Below are 14,248 nucleotides of genomic sequence, written 5' to 3' on the forward strand. Positions count from 1 at the left end.
TTAAAAATTAATTTTATATCTCATTGCATTCTAATTAAAGGTCTCAACGAAAGGAACCGTTTTCTACCAACTACTGTCCTTCTTTCTGTTCTCTTATCAAAGTACGGGATGGGGGGTGAGGGGGGGGAGTGGAACTAGTTTTATCTTTCATGGTACTCTAATGAAAGGTCTCAACGAAAGGAAGTTTCTACCAACCATAGTCTTCCTCCTCGACCTCTTGTCGTGATTGGGTATATTCCCTTATATCTCAAGAACGGATTGTCGGAAGAGGGTACTCACAAAGGGCGATTAAGACATCTGCAAGAAATTTATCCATTGGTGATGTCAAAACAAAAGCTATTTCGGTCAAAAAATGCGCCTTATCTGCACAAGAGTTGTGCACAATCTATACTTGTTTAAATTGACACCCATCCCTTGACGCAATCCTTTCCACCAATCAGCCCAAAATTACCTCTCGTGACTAACTTTTGTGAATTGACGTTGCCAGTATCCAAGAATGGCAAGTTGCATCTGACCTATTCGAGAATCTGCACACAATTTACATTAACTGCTCCCATAGTGAAGTCGATTAAATAATTATGTACTTTGTATGTAGGTACTCTACTGGCAGATCTTAAAGATACGTGGCTACATATATTTCTTATTGGCCGAACAGCTATGTATATCCTTCGCCGCAATCATGTATTATTTTACACTCATAAGTAAAACGGAAGCGGGCGACAACCATTTGGTCCGAGATTTTGCGTACAATATGTGGGGGGGGGGGGCGAACACAGGTTCTACCCATCATGTATTCTAATGAAAGGTCTCACCCAAATGAATTGGTTTCTACATGCTATAACTTTCCTACACGACTTCCTTTTCGAGATCAGTACCTAAATTGATTTTATGTTTCATGGGATGAAGCGAATATCTTGCAAATGAAGTATCGGAAGAGGGTACCCACAAAGGGTCGAACGTCTGGACGAGACATTCACATATATTGATGATGTCAACAATTTCAGTGAAAATATCTGCAGAACAGAGTGTCGGAGGAGGGTACTCTCAAGATGTGGAAAGATAGGCGAGACACTTCTACTGGCTATGTGAAAACTTCATATTGTGAAGGGAAAATGCAATATTGCCGAGAATTTCTCAAAGGACTTGATTCGTCTTGCATGATATAGGATATAGGGTAGACTTTGAATGTATGCCAGGCGGCTTTTAAATATTTATGTGTAAAGATCACCCTCCCCATAATCTCCCAATAAGGTAGGTAAACATCGATTAGTACAGGATATGTTACTACCTTATAACCCAACTGAATCCCAACAATAATTTACTAAGCTACTTCGGTTTGGAAATCTGCACAAGAGTTAGCACAATTTATAAATTGTTTGTCATCTTTGTATGGAATAACAGCTGTCACAGTTGCAAAAAAACACGTATCACTATAATTTGGTAAAACCAGTTTCTCCTTCAAAAAGTCAAGTTTGAAAAATCGAATTTGCAGATTTGGATGGTAAAATATTTTCTTCGTTTCTCTACGTAAGCAAAAAAGGTAATCTGTAGCAAAAGGATACCTATGGTTCCGGAAAAAAATCGACTGCATTACTTCATGTGCTACTCAGGAGGATCATTCGACCCTAATTCTGGATGACGTTTTGAACTAGCCCTAAAAATAATAAATGTAGATTGATGCGGCGCCACATAGGCTTACGTAATGAGATATTTGCATGATACCGGAGACCACTTTACAAAATGGCGATTGGTTGCCATGGGTTACAATGTATATAAACACGCAACTAACCTGTGCAGTTTAACTTTACATAGTGAAAAAGGCGGATGGAGAAATGGTTTAGCGGAAGTAAACTGTGGTTATTCGGAAACCATCTCCACCTTTTGCCAAGAAGGTACGTTATCTGTGGCTTTATAGTCTACAATAAGCATATCAACTCATAAAGCGATATATTGCATTTAAATGAGTTTTTTTATTGGTTTTCGTGACCAAAACATTTACGGAAGATAATATCAGACCTATTAAATATTTACATGATTAATGTGTATCAGTCAGCTGGTGGCGGAAGACGTGCGGTACAGTTACCTATGGCGTAAGCAATCGAAAATGTTCATTAACGCACACAGGTATAGGTAATACCTACTGATCAATAGCTGTTAATGTGCCACCGAATAAACATGCTACAATTTCTATTTAAATCGTCCAGTTCTAAAGGGTAAGATAATTTCTATTTTCGCACGAGTTGTGAAATTTGCGCTTTGCTCGTTCATAAGTACCTACCCTATATACACACATACACCGCTCCAAAATTTTAAATATTCATCTAGTTACCTACCTTAACCTTTACAGAACGCAAGGTCATCTGAATCGATTCCACCTACCCTAAAATATTAAACTTCCTAATATTTGTTCAATGGCACATTAAATTGTCACGAGGAATTTTATTTATATCCATCATCAGAGTCTATATTACCTGCGCCAACATCCATAGTTTGGTATAAACTTAAAGTTATCGACATTTTGTCGTTACATAATTAATATTCATTTACTCAATTATACCAAGGTATCAATAATACGTAAACCTACTGTATATCACTACGCTAATAATTATTTATTTAATTCGCGTGTTTGCGGTTGAACGTGACCACATCTTCCAGATTGCATGTTCTGCGAAAGTAAAAATATCATCAATTAATACGGGTCTTAGGGACAGATCAATTTTTTTATGCGCTATTGTATAACAGTTACCAAATTCAGTTTGTCTTCTACGTACGCACGTTATATGCGTCATAGTCTAGGGGACCGCGGAAAATCAACAGGTTGTAGCGCAAATTATTTGAAAATTATTTTAATTGTCAAAGAGCTGCACGAAAGGTTTCATTCGATTAATTCCACAAGTGGTCATATAAGTCATAACAGCAGTAGCGAAGTTCTTCAACAACACTTCATGCAATAATTAGCTTAGTTTTTGCTCAAGAAGTTTACTGTTCAAAAGTGCTTTCCTTAATAAAAAATTGTGACATTAGTTAATATACTCGTATTATCATTTCCTAACGTTTAGTAAATACTGTGAACGCCATCTTTACAGCTTCTTTAAGATCGTCCGCCTCAACAGACCAAAACACCATGCGGGAAAGTACCTCTGCAGAAATATTGTCAAATGAAGTTAGACCGCTACTAAAAATACCTTTGACCACGAACAAAATTAAATGTAAATTCCCAATTAATGAAATAAAATACCTAACTAAAATCCTTTGTAATAGTTATAAGAAAATTAGACTTCCCCATAGGTTCAAGCAAAATCCTTTGTTTGGATCTCATTATTATTAAGAAATTCAATACAAATCTGTTTCATGCAAATGATTTTTATAGGTCGATTCCTTTAGGAGTATTGAAATTACTTTATACAAAATATACGAATTCCTAAAAATAATCGACCACACTTTAGACAATAAAATAACTTACAGCTCTATGCTTACAGTCAATAACTTACACGTCAATACGTGATGTACGTTTCTCTTCTGGTAACAATTGATCTTATCTCTCCTTGGGAAAAAACAGGATCAATTAGAAATATGGAATCAGATCGCTTCGAGATCACACAGCTGGACTTCCTGCACCGCCCTGGTAAGGTTAATTACGCGTTGAATGGAGAACTTCAAGAGAACAAAAAATGTTCGTACGAATTGCGAATGTGAGCAAACCGACCTCACACTCTCGAAAATAACACTTCAGGTTTTGTTTATGCACAGGAATAGAAAGCCCACCTTTGTAACAGGTGGCCACTTTAGGCGTTGAAGATTTCTTTAATTAAATCTACAAGTTTGCCGGTATAGGAAGTTTTATACATGTACCGTCTCATAAAGAAAGAGAACACAACTTATCTTCGCGAAAATAAAGCACGTTAAGGTAAGAAACGAGTGTTCAAGCGGATAAGAGTCGAAACGCTAGAGGGGTATTTTTCACTATATCTACCCCTGAAAAAAAATGCAAAAGTCCGATTCTCAGGGGTGGAGGGGGGGGGGGTCGGTTTTTTAGATCGGTGAATAGACTATGAACAATTTGGTGGAAGAGCGGTATTCTTCACCAAGCGATCTTTGTAACCCATAGTGCTACATTTTTTTCATGGCGTAAAGTTTGTATTAATTTAAAAGCCAACACGAGTTCGTATCATCGAAGGACACGAAAGAAGCATTAGCCGGGGTATCGTACGTTATAAGTGCGAAAGTTGAAAGTAATTACTGAATTACTAGAGAAATTGTGCCGCCATTTGGCGTTGGGGTCCAAGGTGCAAAACATTTCGTTGCACTATATTTATAGCGGTAAGTTACGTTAAAAAAAACTTATCCATAAAATAAAAATGACTACATGTATGTATGTCTCTTATGTCGGCCTAATTTATTTATTTATTTATTTTTATCACTGTACGTTTTAGAAGGAGAGAACCTTGCATTAAAAGGGCAGACGGAAATGGATAAAAAGGAAGTTATAAGAGTGAAGGGAAACGCGTCATCATTGGCAACGTTGTAATAAAAGAAAACTGGCCAGCGGAAAAGAAGCAATATGATGGCGACGTACGTCGCGTGCTATGCTATTTCCCGCCACCGTTATATACCCTCCTCTTATTTTTTACTCGTAGGGTGAACATATACTTTTAACCAGTCGTTACTGTTAGAAATCCGAAAAAAATTCTTTATCTCAATGTTTTTTAATGTCAATAATAGCGTTTTTGTTCGAAAATCAGTTTGGAATGCCTGCTCTCCCACTTCCTTCGCTATTTGAATCTCGTCCTATAGAAAATCCGAAAACGGCACCTATTTTCTGAACGACCTCGACTAGCGTGTCCTAAAAACCAATAGAAAACCTACATTTCTGCTTCATCAGACGGCTGAAAATGGAATAAACGCAATGCTCAGGTCCAAAGAGAATTAGGTGAGTTTTATCGCTAGATGTACTTATGTCCATGTTCCGTATGCAGAGGTATACAGTGCATTTCAGACAATAGGGTCACCTCAATATTTCTCTTATTTGGAGAGATACGAAAAATTAGTTAAATATAATTTTATGTGTGACATTACGATCTATCTGATCGCATATTGAAACTTCCGGTATCACACCCGGTTTAACCCGAAATGCCTATTTTTTTTTAATATTTGAAAAGAGCATTCAATTTCTCTACGAGAACATGAAATATGCAGCTGGTTGGTATAGGTGAAAAAAATAGTAGGGGGGCTAGCTCGAAATCCACTGAACGAGAAAGATCAAAAGTATAACCGATGGAGTTCCATTTTGCCCTATTATCTGAGTATGCTAAAATCGACCGTCTGCAGCCTCAGATCATATTAATTAAGGCGCTGCGGGTACTTCTTGCGGTACCAATTCTAAATAGTTGTTTTTCGGGAAAATAAGTTATACACCTAATGAAAACGTTGATAATAGCTCTTAAAAAAATATTTAAAACAATCGCGAACATTTGATAACCCCGTAAAAAAACAATTCTTAGTCTGTTTTTCACGAAATTTCTACGGATATAACTAGGTTACGGTTTCACTACTAAACTTACCTGCGTTATTGGCGGTAAAACAAACCATTAAACAAAATGAAAACATAAAAAACTCACTCCTCTTCTCCTAGAGCAAATAAATAAATTCAGAAACTCCTTAGTAACGATTTAACGAAGCGCCAAACTTAAAACCTTTCTAGATACCAGGTGTTCGGCAAAGCTGCCGATTCCACAAATATACGGTGTGGTAATAACTTCGGATATGAACTTCAAGGCGAAAGGGTGCCTCGTTACGACGCGTTAAAAGTGAATCTCGCAAGATGATTGACGAATTTGAACCGTAATATAGTTTCCCCACAATTTATTAGTTGAAATTTGATATATTTAGTGGGATAGTTACCAATGTACAACCTACCGCAGTATGGAAATGTCCATATCACCCTATTAACTTCGGGTTCAGACAGGTAACAAAGCATGTATTAATTGTTATTAAACTTTTTACCGGTTGTTGTTTTATTTATAATGTTATTAGCACCTAGTATAAACAAATTAGGTCTATTAATAAACTGGTTTTTTAATATAACGAGTCACTCCAAATTGCAACGAAATGTTTGAACCTTGAACTCCAACTCTTTCGTGGTCACAATTTACTTAGATGCAAACACTTTAATCCGAACGTGCAATGACCCGCAAAGATTCACGAACCTAAATCCGCCGTCCATGATTAGTTTTCGCACACGATGAAGTTTTCTTGTTGCCGAATGTACCGACGACCATAAATTCGTCAAAAATGGTGGCACAATCTTCTGTTGCGCATTCTCATATAGGTACTGTGGTGATTTAACCGGCATTATGGCTCAATGGTAGAGCGTTGAATTACAAATCCGGAGGTAGGGTGTTCGAACCTGGGTTGAGGTGAATTCTTCATCTGTGGCAGAGATGGAAATTACCTTAGACCAGTTTCGAGCATTCTACCGGCTATTCCGAATTAGGTTTTCCTGCAGTTTTCCTAATTCGTAAGGTAAATACCGGAGTAGTATAGAACAACTTAAGACCTTCTGCAGAGGCACCTCTAAAAAGCATTATGCGGGTCACTCTGTAATTGGGCGCAAGCCTGTTGAGGGCCCAGAACAAGAGAGGGATAATAAATAAATAAATAAATACGGCTTCTGGTTCGAACTTTTAATTAACAATAAAATTTTGCACGATCTCAAAAAAAAAGGGTACCGACACCACTCACAAGATTTTCTGCATTGAAAGCTTGACAAAGAATTTCGTTTTGCGTGATCTACAAACTTCCGCGCTCACGTTACGGAAGATGCCCTCGGTCTCGCTAAAAGTCAATGCGCGATCGAGAAAATGCAGCGCTCGATCTGCATAGATTCTCTTCGAAAGTTTGAGTAAGAATCAGCTCTCCTACCCGATTAGTTCTGTTTTCTTTTATTATACAGCAGTAATCCTATAAACTATCCTATAACGGCCACTTTGTAAATTTAACAAGAAATCTTTAAATCCTAAAGAGACCACATGTTACATACTTCTCTGCAAGTAATATTTTCAGGTGTTTGACACCGTTTCACTTATATGCACGAAAACGATTAACACAAGAATATAAAATTCAGGTAAATTAAAGGTGGTTCATTTTAATCTCGCTGGTGGTTCAACGCGAATTTAGCAAAACCACGTACAACCTTTGCCATAAGTAAAACTCATTGTTTGTAGTAAGCGGGATCCCTTGATAGATATGACCATGTTCACACAGATTCAGCAGAAAACGCGCTGCGTACTAGGCTCCCACGACTTCCTGGTACCTCAAGCTTTCATACGCATTTAACTGGTCAGGACCATTATCCTGAACACACAAAAATCGAAAAAATTTAGGAAAGCCTGAGGCCACCTGTTCCATCTTGCATTACCCCAAAACAAAAACGAACAACCCCAAAGAAATTCAACTCCAGACCCTAAACCCCAAGGAACCACCCTTAAATCTACCTTTACTACGAAAATCAAATTAAATTATCGCCTACACCCACGTGTTCTTTTTACTATAGCGGACTGTGCGAGATTGAAGAAGGAATAGTGGCATATAGCGTCTTAGAAAGAACCCAACCTTAACGCTGCAAACAAAAACCTATACCCAGGCCTATACCTAAAGAGTAGAGATGCCACTTCCCTAGATGCCTAGGCAAGAAGTGCAGGACTTAACACAGGACAGATATGATCCTAATATTGCTTTGATTGCCGAGATCCGGCACAACACAACCCCCTTTCTATCATATTTTGACACTGTCAAGATAATTAGACGTGTTAAATGTCCAAAATCGGTTTGTCAAAGAGTAAAAATTGTCAGCGTGTCATTTTCGGCAATAGTATGAAGAGTATTCCAATAGAAAGGGCGGCAAAGAGGATACAGAACATACTATGGTACGAGGTTTCCTACAGGATACAATAGAATAAATATCTTAATAGCGGATTTTGTAATATCAAAACATTTTGTAATTATTGTTGCATTAGTCGCAGTAATACGAAATTCCAGTAAAAACGATAAACTGCCTGGAAAGGGAGGCAATGTGGTAAAAAGATAGAGGTAAAGCTACCTATGGTAGCTATATTGTCCGTATTACACTTTTCTTCGACACAGTACACCTTCGACTCTCTCACCGCTTCTCCCTGTGATGTGTTTGATAGTGTCACACCACCACTGCTCAGCAAAATGCAAAATTATATCACTTGCGATTTCAGGTCCCGAACGCCGTCCAGAATTATGGAACGTTATGAGAAATTGTGTAAGTTGGGTGAAGGCAGCTATGGGCTAGTGTACAAGTGCAGAAATAGAGACACAGGCGAAATTGTGGCGATTAAAAAGTTCGCTGAAAGCGAAGATGATCCACTAATTAGAAAAATTGCACTTAGAGAAATAAGGCTCTTAAAGGTACGCACCGTCGCTAATTCTGGAAATACTTTTGAAGCTTCCTTTTCAGAATTTGAAGCACGTTAACTTAATAAATCTTCTAGAGGTATTCAGGCGAAAGCGAAGGTTGCATTTAGTGTTCGAATTTTGCGAGAAGACCGTACTGAACGAACTCGAAAGGTACCCGAGGGGATGTCCGGATTTGGTTACGCAACAAATCGTTTGGCAAACCTTGCAGGCGGTGGCGTATTGTCACCACCACGGATGCATACATAGAGATATAAAACCGGAGAACATTTTACTTACAGCGAATGGCGTCGTTAAACTTTGCGATTTTGGTTTCGCGAGAATGCTGAGTAAGTTGCGCACGGAAAATGGTATCATAATTATTAGTTCAATGGGAATTCATTAGGTCCCGGGGAGAATTATACAGATTACGTGGCCACAAGGTGGTATAGATCTCCTGAGCTGCTTGTTGGAGATACTCAGTACGGTACGCCCGTCGACGTATGGGCAATTGGTGAGGGAGTAATTATCTGAATGAGGTTTCCATCGTAGACTTACAGGCTGTGTTCTGGCGGAGTTGACGAAGGGCGAAGCCTTATGGCCAGGAAAATCCGACGTAGATCAATTATATTTAATCCGATGCACAATTGGAGATTTACTAGCTAGGCATATGCACGTTTTTAAAACGAACGACTTTTTTCAAGGTGTCAGTCTACCAGTACCTCAGCAACTGGCACCGCTGGAAGTCAAACTGCCCCACTCCAGCCCAACCATCTTAGATTTCTTAAGAGTAAGTGAATTATGCAAACCCGTTTCTATTATATATATTTACCTATATTAATTTTTTTTTAGAAATGTCTAGATAAGGATCCAGCAAAACGATGGACGTGCGATCAATTATTGACTCATCAGTATTTTGAAAATTTTCACTTTAAGGTCGATGAAATTGAAGAACAAAATTTTGAGAAAAACAGTCGGGACAAATCACGAGTACGAAGTTTCCATTTTCGGTACCCACTAACCCTTTACTTTTTAGACGTCTAGTACCAGCATGTGCCTGCCACAACTGACCGACGTAAAACAAGTTAGCCCATATAAGCAGTCGAATCAACAGCGTACGAATAAAATTGACCATTTGCCCACGATATGACAAAAATTGCCGTTGTTAACCAAATAGGATTTGTTTAAATTATACCCGCATTATAAATAACCAATAAGAAAGCATGCTATATTGTTTCATCTGTTTTTAATTCGTAACATAAATGTATGTTGTACTTACTTACATATCGAAAAACATATGCGGCATGTTAAATAATTGTGATTAAGTACAGAATGTACTTACTTATATTATAACCAAATCACTAAATATATGTATTTTGGAAATGATATAACTGTTAATCACCAATGAACATATTGTAGAAGTTGTTAGGCAGGTACCTAACTCCTAAGGTATAACAGCACAAAATTTGCACAACATTCGGTACCTGTTTATGATATCGATATCAATAGGTAACGGGCGATCAAAAATGAGTTGCTGTCGAGTCGCCTTTGGAACGTTAAATACGATTTCCCATGCAAACAACAATTCCAAAGGTTAGGTACTCGACAACAACTCATTTTTGATCGCATATAGTATCAAATAATTAGCACACAATTATGTGCAACTGGCAAAACAAAACAAATCGGTATAATAACAAACAATTTAAATACATTTCAGTATAGTGTTATTTAGTAAACTAGACACTTCTATTCCATAATTTTCTGTATCTAAGCATCTATACATTTTGACTTCTTCCGAAGGAAATCGGTAATTACATGAATACCGATTTAGATACTTATTGCTGAATAAAACAATAGGATCGAGAGTTATCTCTAATAGATTTTTACAACTCCACAGTTTCAAATTTTGAGTTCTGCCAATAAATTTTCTTCAGGTAATAGCGGGCGATCAAAAATTAGTTGTTGGCGAGTCGCCTTTCGAAGTACGATTTCCCAGGTAAACAAAAATTCCAAAGGTGACTCGACAGCAACTCAGTTTTGATCATATAGTATAAGACTATTATCAACGCGAGAACGGAAATATTTATTCGCGACTGGGTTTACTATTAGATCTTACCTTATGAATGATCATGCCAACCGATTTCAGTACCTAGGTATGTTCAAACATCCAAAGTAACAAATTATGCTTGGTGTAGCTCGGGGTGTTCCCCTAGGTCCGCTGTTATTTTGCATATATTTACCTAAATTACAACAAATGACGTAAATATACCAAAATAGCATTTTTAGAATTTCATACTTAGGCCAGTTTGACCGCCATCAACAAGATCTTGTTTCAAGGCTACCACATCAATTTTGTAGGTACTCGCTTTCGACGTCTCGTTCACTCACAATTCGCGTTTAAAGTTTTGGGTCCATCATCAGTAAGATCTTGTCGGGGGCAAGCACATTTCCTTTGTCGGTACCCACTTACGACGTTCCGTTCACTCGCAATTCACGTTTGAAGTTTTGACTCCACCATCAGTGTTGTTCAAAGAAAATGTCAAAATTCATCTAAATTAAAAATTTGCTTAATCTAGATAAGATAAAGATTAAAATGCTCTTGTAATATCTAGATAAAGATAAAAAAGGAAATTATCTTTAGATAAAAATCGAGATAATTTACTATGAATGCTTATATACCGGGTGTTCTAAAATTGACGTACAATTTCTCACCCGCAATTCTGGCTTGAAGTTTTGACTCCAAAAGGTACCTTATTTTTACAAATAAATTTGCAAAATGCGCTAGAAATGGTATTTGCAGATGTGATCTAATAAGTAATAATCAAAATAGTTTTAAAGATTTTATTTATAAGGCTCGTTGGTCGTTTCAATCCCTTGTAACAACATGGCCACTTTTGCAGATATTGGTTCCGAGTTAAATTTCTTATACTATAATCTTGTTTCTGTATTATGTATTATTAAAGACATGTCCTTTGTTTAATCAAAAATATCAAACGTATACACAAATTAAGAGAAAAGGCTTTAAGAGTCCGGAAAGTCCGGAACATTGGAACTATTTTAAACTTCTACGTAACACTTTGGTACCGCATTAAAGGCCGCATTTTGACCATAATTAGGTATATCTAAAAAGTACGATACCAAAAGATCGGTGGAAAACGTATAAATATTACTGGGTGTACTGATCCGTAGGCCAGAAAGACCGTACACAAAACACCAAAACAAAAACCTAGCTAGCTCTTTCCCTTTTATTTATTATCATGACACACAACTTCTCCTCAGCACAGAGGAAAGATTCGACTCTGCTCTCAGTTAACTTCTAACAGATAGTGGTTCAGACCAAATACCTTAAACTCCATACTGAACTTCAAAATGTTGAATAATTAAAATGGACCTTGGGCAAGCATTCAACAAAAACACAGTTGAATTATTAATGAAGTCGTTAGAATGAAACACACGGAAAATTGATGTGAAAATTACAAAAGTGCGATTTAATCTTAACAAACAACAGGAAAATGGTACAAAAACACAAACAATTATTACAAAAAGACTAAAATGAAGACTACTTACATTACTTGTCCGGGAATTGAAATATCCAAATAAAAGGTACCTATCCTTAGGTACACAGTTCACATTTTTTAAGAATTAAACAAATGTGCTATTGTTTGCGTTTTGTCCGCCCGTCCGTCCGTCCGTCCGTAAGTCCATTCGGGCCCGCTTCTGCGGTTTTAAACTACTTTTAGGGGAATGGTCCTAGACCTGCAATTTTTTACAATACGTAGCTTATACCTTGAAGGAGTGCTAGACGACCATCAAATTTCGCTGTCAAGGGGGGGGGGGGGTATGAATTATTTGCTAAAAGTAAAACGGACATAACTTTTACATGCGACAACCAATTGGTGTCAGATTTTTCATCTTTTGAAAATTGAGATTAGGTGGGGGGTGAACACATGTTCTACCTTTCAGGGTTTTCTAATGAAAGGTCTCACCGAAAATTGTACAAACTATAACTTTCCTGCGCTACTTCTCTTCAAAATCAGTACGTGACCTGGAGGAGGAAGGAGGGTAGAAATTAACTACTGTTTTTTTAGACATTTATAGTAACATTATTTCAAAAGAAATATGTAGACATCGTTTTCTACCAACTACCGCTCTAACTTTCTGACTCCTATCAGGGAGGGGGGGGGGGGTGTTGAACTCGTTTTATCCTTTGTGGTACTCTAATGAAAGGTTTCAACGAAAGGAATTAATTTCTAGCAACCATAGCTCCTTATCGTGCTCGGATATAAATAATTCTTTATATCTCAACAACAGATTGTGGGAAGATGGTAGTCATAAAGGATGATTGGAATGTCTGGAAGAAATATATCTATTGGTGATGTCAAAACTTTACGAGCGAATATCTCGAAAACGCTTTGTCGGAGGAAAGTGCCAACCAAGGCAATATGAATTGTCTGGACGAGACTTGTCTACTTGTGAAGTCTCCCCATTAATCATCTAACAAGGAAGAAAACATCGATAAATATAGATAGCATGCTAATAAGCGCTTTCTTTCGGTGATCCAAACGCGTTTGGATTGTCAAATCACGTTCTTTCGAAGTGTGATCTTATAATCATGATTGCTAAAATCGTGAACAAACTGAACATAAAAGTTTTATGATCCCGAATTCCTAACCTATAAATGCAAGGACATTTTTGCTCAATTGTTAGGTTAGTCAATATTTATACCTGAAGAGGAGCATAATCGTGCAAGTACTTCCACTTGTATTTAAGTTATTTTCATAATCCAATAAAAAAATACGTAATTCGAGTGCAAATATGTACTTAACCATACTTTGATTTAAATTCGCGCGTTCTTTCGTAAAACGTGATCCTACGAATCACGATTTTGAAATCATGATACGCGAAGTAGCCGAAAGAAAGCGCCTATACTATAATGCAACCTTTTATTAAGCTATTTCGGCCTCCCCAACCCTTCGTATGGGAATATTTAAAATGAAACCCACCTCAGAATCTAGACGAATTAGTGCAGTGAATACAAGAATCGGAACAATTTCTCCCAGACTGCTCAAACATTGTTTTCAATCTTTTCGTTAGGGTAGGCGAATATTGTCTTCAAGAAACGTACACGTTCATTTGTTTTATTTTAATGTAAGAGATCTTTGAAATATTTTTGAAAAATTGTTTCTTGTATAAAGGTACGTCATCCAAAACAGAAAAATATCTATGAAAAGAGCCTAATGAAAGGGCACATTACAATTTTTTTAAAAAACCAATGCATTTTCGTTACTCATTTGTTTTATGTTACGAGTAAAAAATAAGAGGAGAGAATATTAACGATGGTGGGAAATGGCATAACACGCGACGGAAGCCGTCATCATATTACTTCCTTTGCGCTGGTCAGTTATGTCGACTTAACTTATCATAAAACAGAAGAGACGATGTCAGTTTTGTTTTATTACACCACTGCCAATAATGACGCGTTTCCCCCACTCTTATAACTTCCCTTAGTAACTTTTATGAAATAAAATCAACTCAATGCTGCCTTATTATTACGTAACTTACTTAGGTACGTAATTTGCCGAGATATACAGAGAGATTCCCGTGTGTAGCCCGTTAGTTAGAAGATCTTAAACTTGCCGGTGAAATAGAAACTTGAACTTTGGGTTACATAATCGACTATTGCGAATTGAAATAAAATAATTTCAAGATGGCGCCGCTTCCGTAAGTACCGGAAGTGGCGCCATCTTGTTTTTTTAAATTAGAAACACTTTTTAGTTTTTGTAATGTCAATTTTTTTCTAAAAATTTGAAGATGCAAGAGTCCAATCAAA

At 37.2% G+C, this 14,248-nt stretch overlaps 1 protein-coding gene and 1 long non-coding RNA gene across 4 annotated transcripts; one reads left to right on the top strand and one right to left on the bottom strand.

The window, feature by feature from the left end:
- Positions 1-1,349: 1,349 nt before the first annotated feature.
- Positions 1,350-1,804, bottom strand: LOC116181367. The gene is made up of 2 exons (XR_004147239.1): positions 1,700-1,804; positions 1,350-1,654 (listed from the first exon to the last, which is right to left on the bottom strand). It is a non-coding gene; the product is annotated as an uncharacterized LOC116181367 (long non-coding RNA).
- On the top strand, positions 1,728-9,741 carry LOC116181366 (cyclin-dependent kinase-like 1). Of its 3 annotated transcripts, none has more exons than XM_031501711.1 (7): positions 1,728-1,892; positions 8,244-8,433; positions 8,483-8,768; positions 8,825-8,932; positions 8,979-9,208; positions 9,271-9,408; positions 9,455-9,741. In XM_031501711.1, the coding sequence occupies exons 1-7, from the start codon at positions 1,825-1,827 to the stop codon at positions 9,566-9,568; spliced, it is 1,134 nt and encodes a 377-aa protein (XP_031357571.1). In that variant the 5' UTR covers positions 1,728-1,824; the 3' UTR covers positions 9,569-9,741. The 3 variants fall into 3 exon arrangements, with proteins under 3 accessions (XP_031357571.1, XP_031357572.1, XP_031357569.1); XM_031501712.1 differs by lacking the exon at positions 1,728-1,892 and adding an exon at positions 1,938-2,213; XM_031501709.1 differs by lacking the exon at positions 1,728-1,892 and adding an exon at positions 7,790-7,925.
- The last annotated feature ends 4,507 nt before the right edge of the window (positions 9,742-14,248 follow it).

Source organism: Photinus pyralis, unplaced genomic scaffold (assembly GCF_008802855.1).
Source record: "Photinus pyralis isolate 1611_PpyrPB1 unplaced genomic scaffold, Ppyr1.3 Ppyr1.4_LG9, whole genome shotgun sequence".
NCBI lineage: Eukaryota > Metazoa > Arthropoda > Insecta > Coleoptera > Lampyridae > Photinus > Photinus pyralis.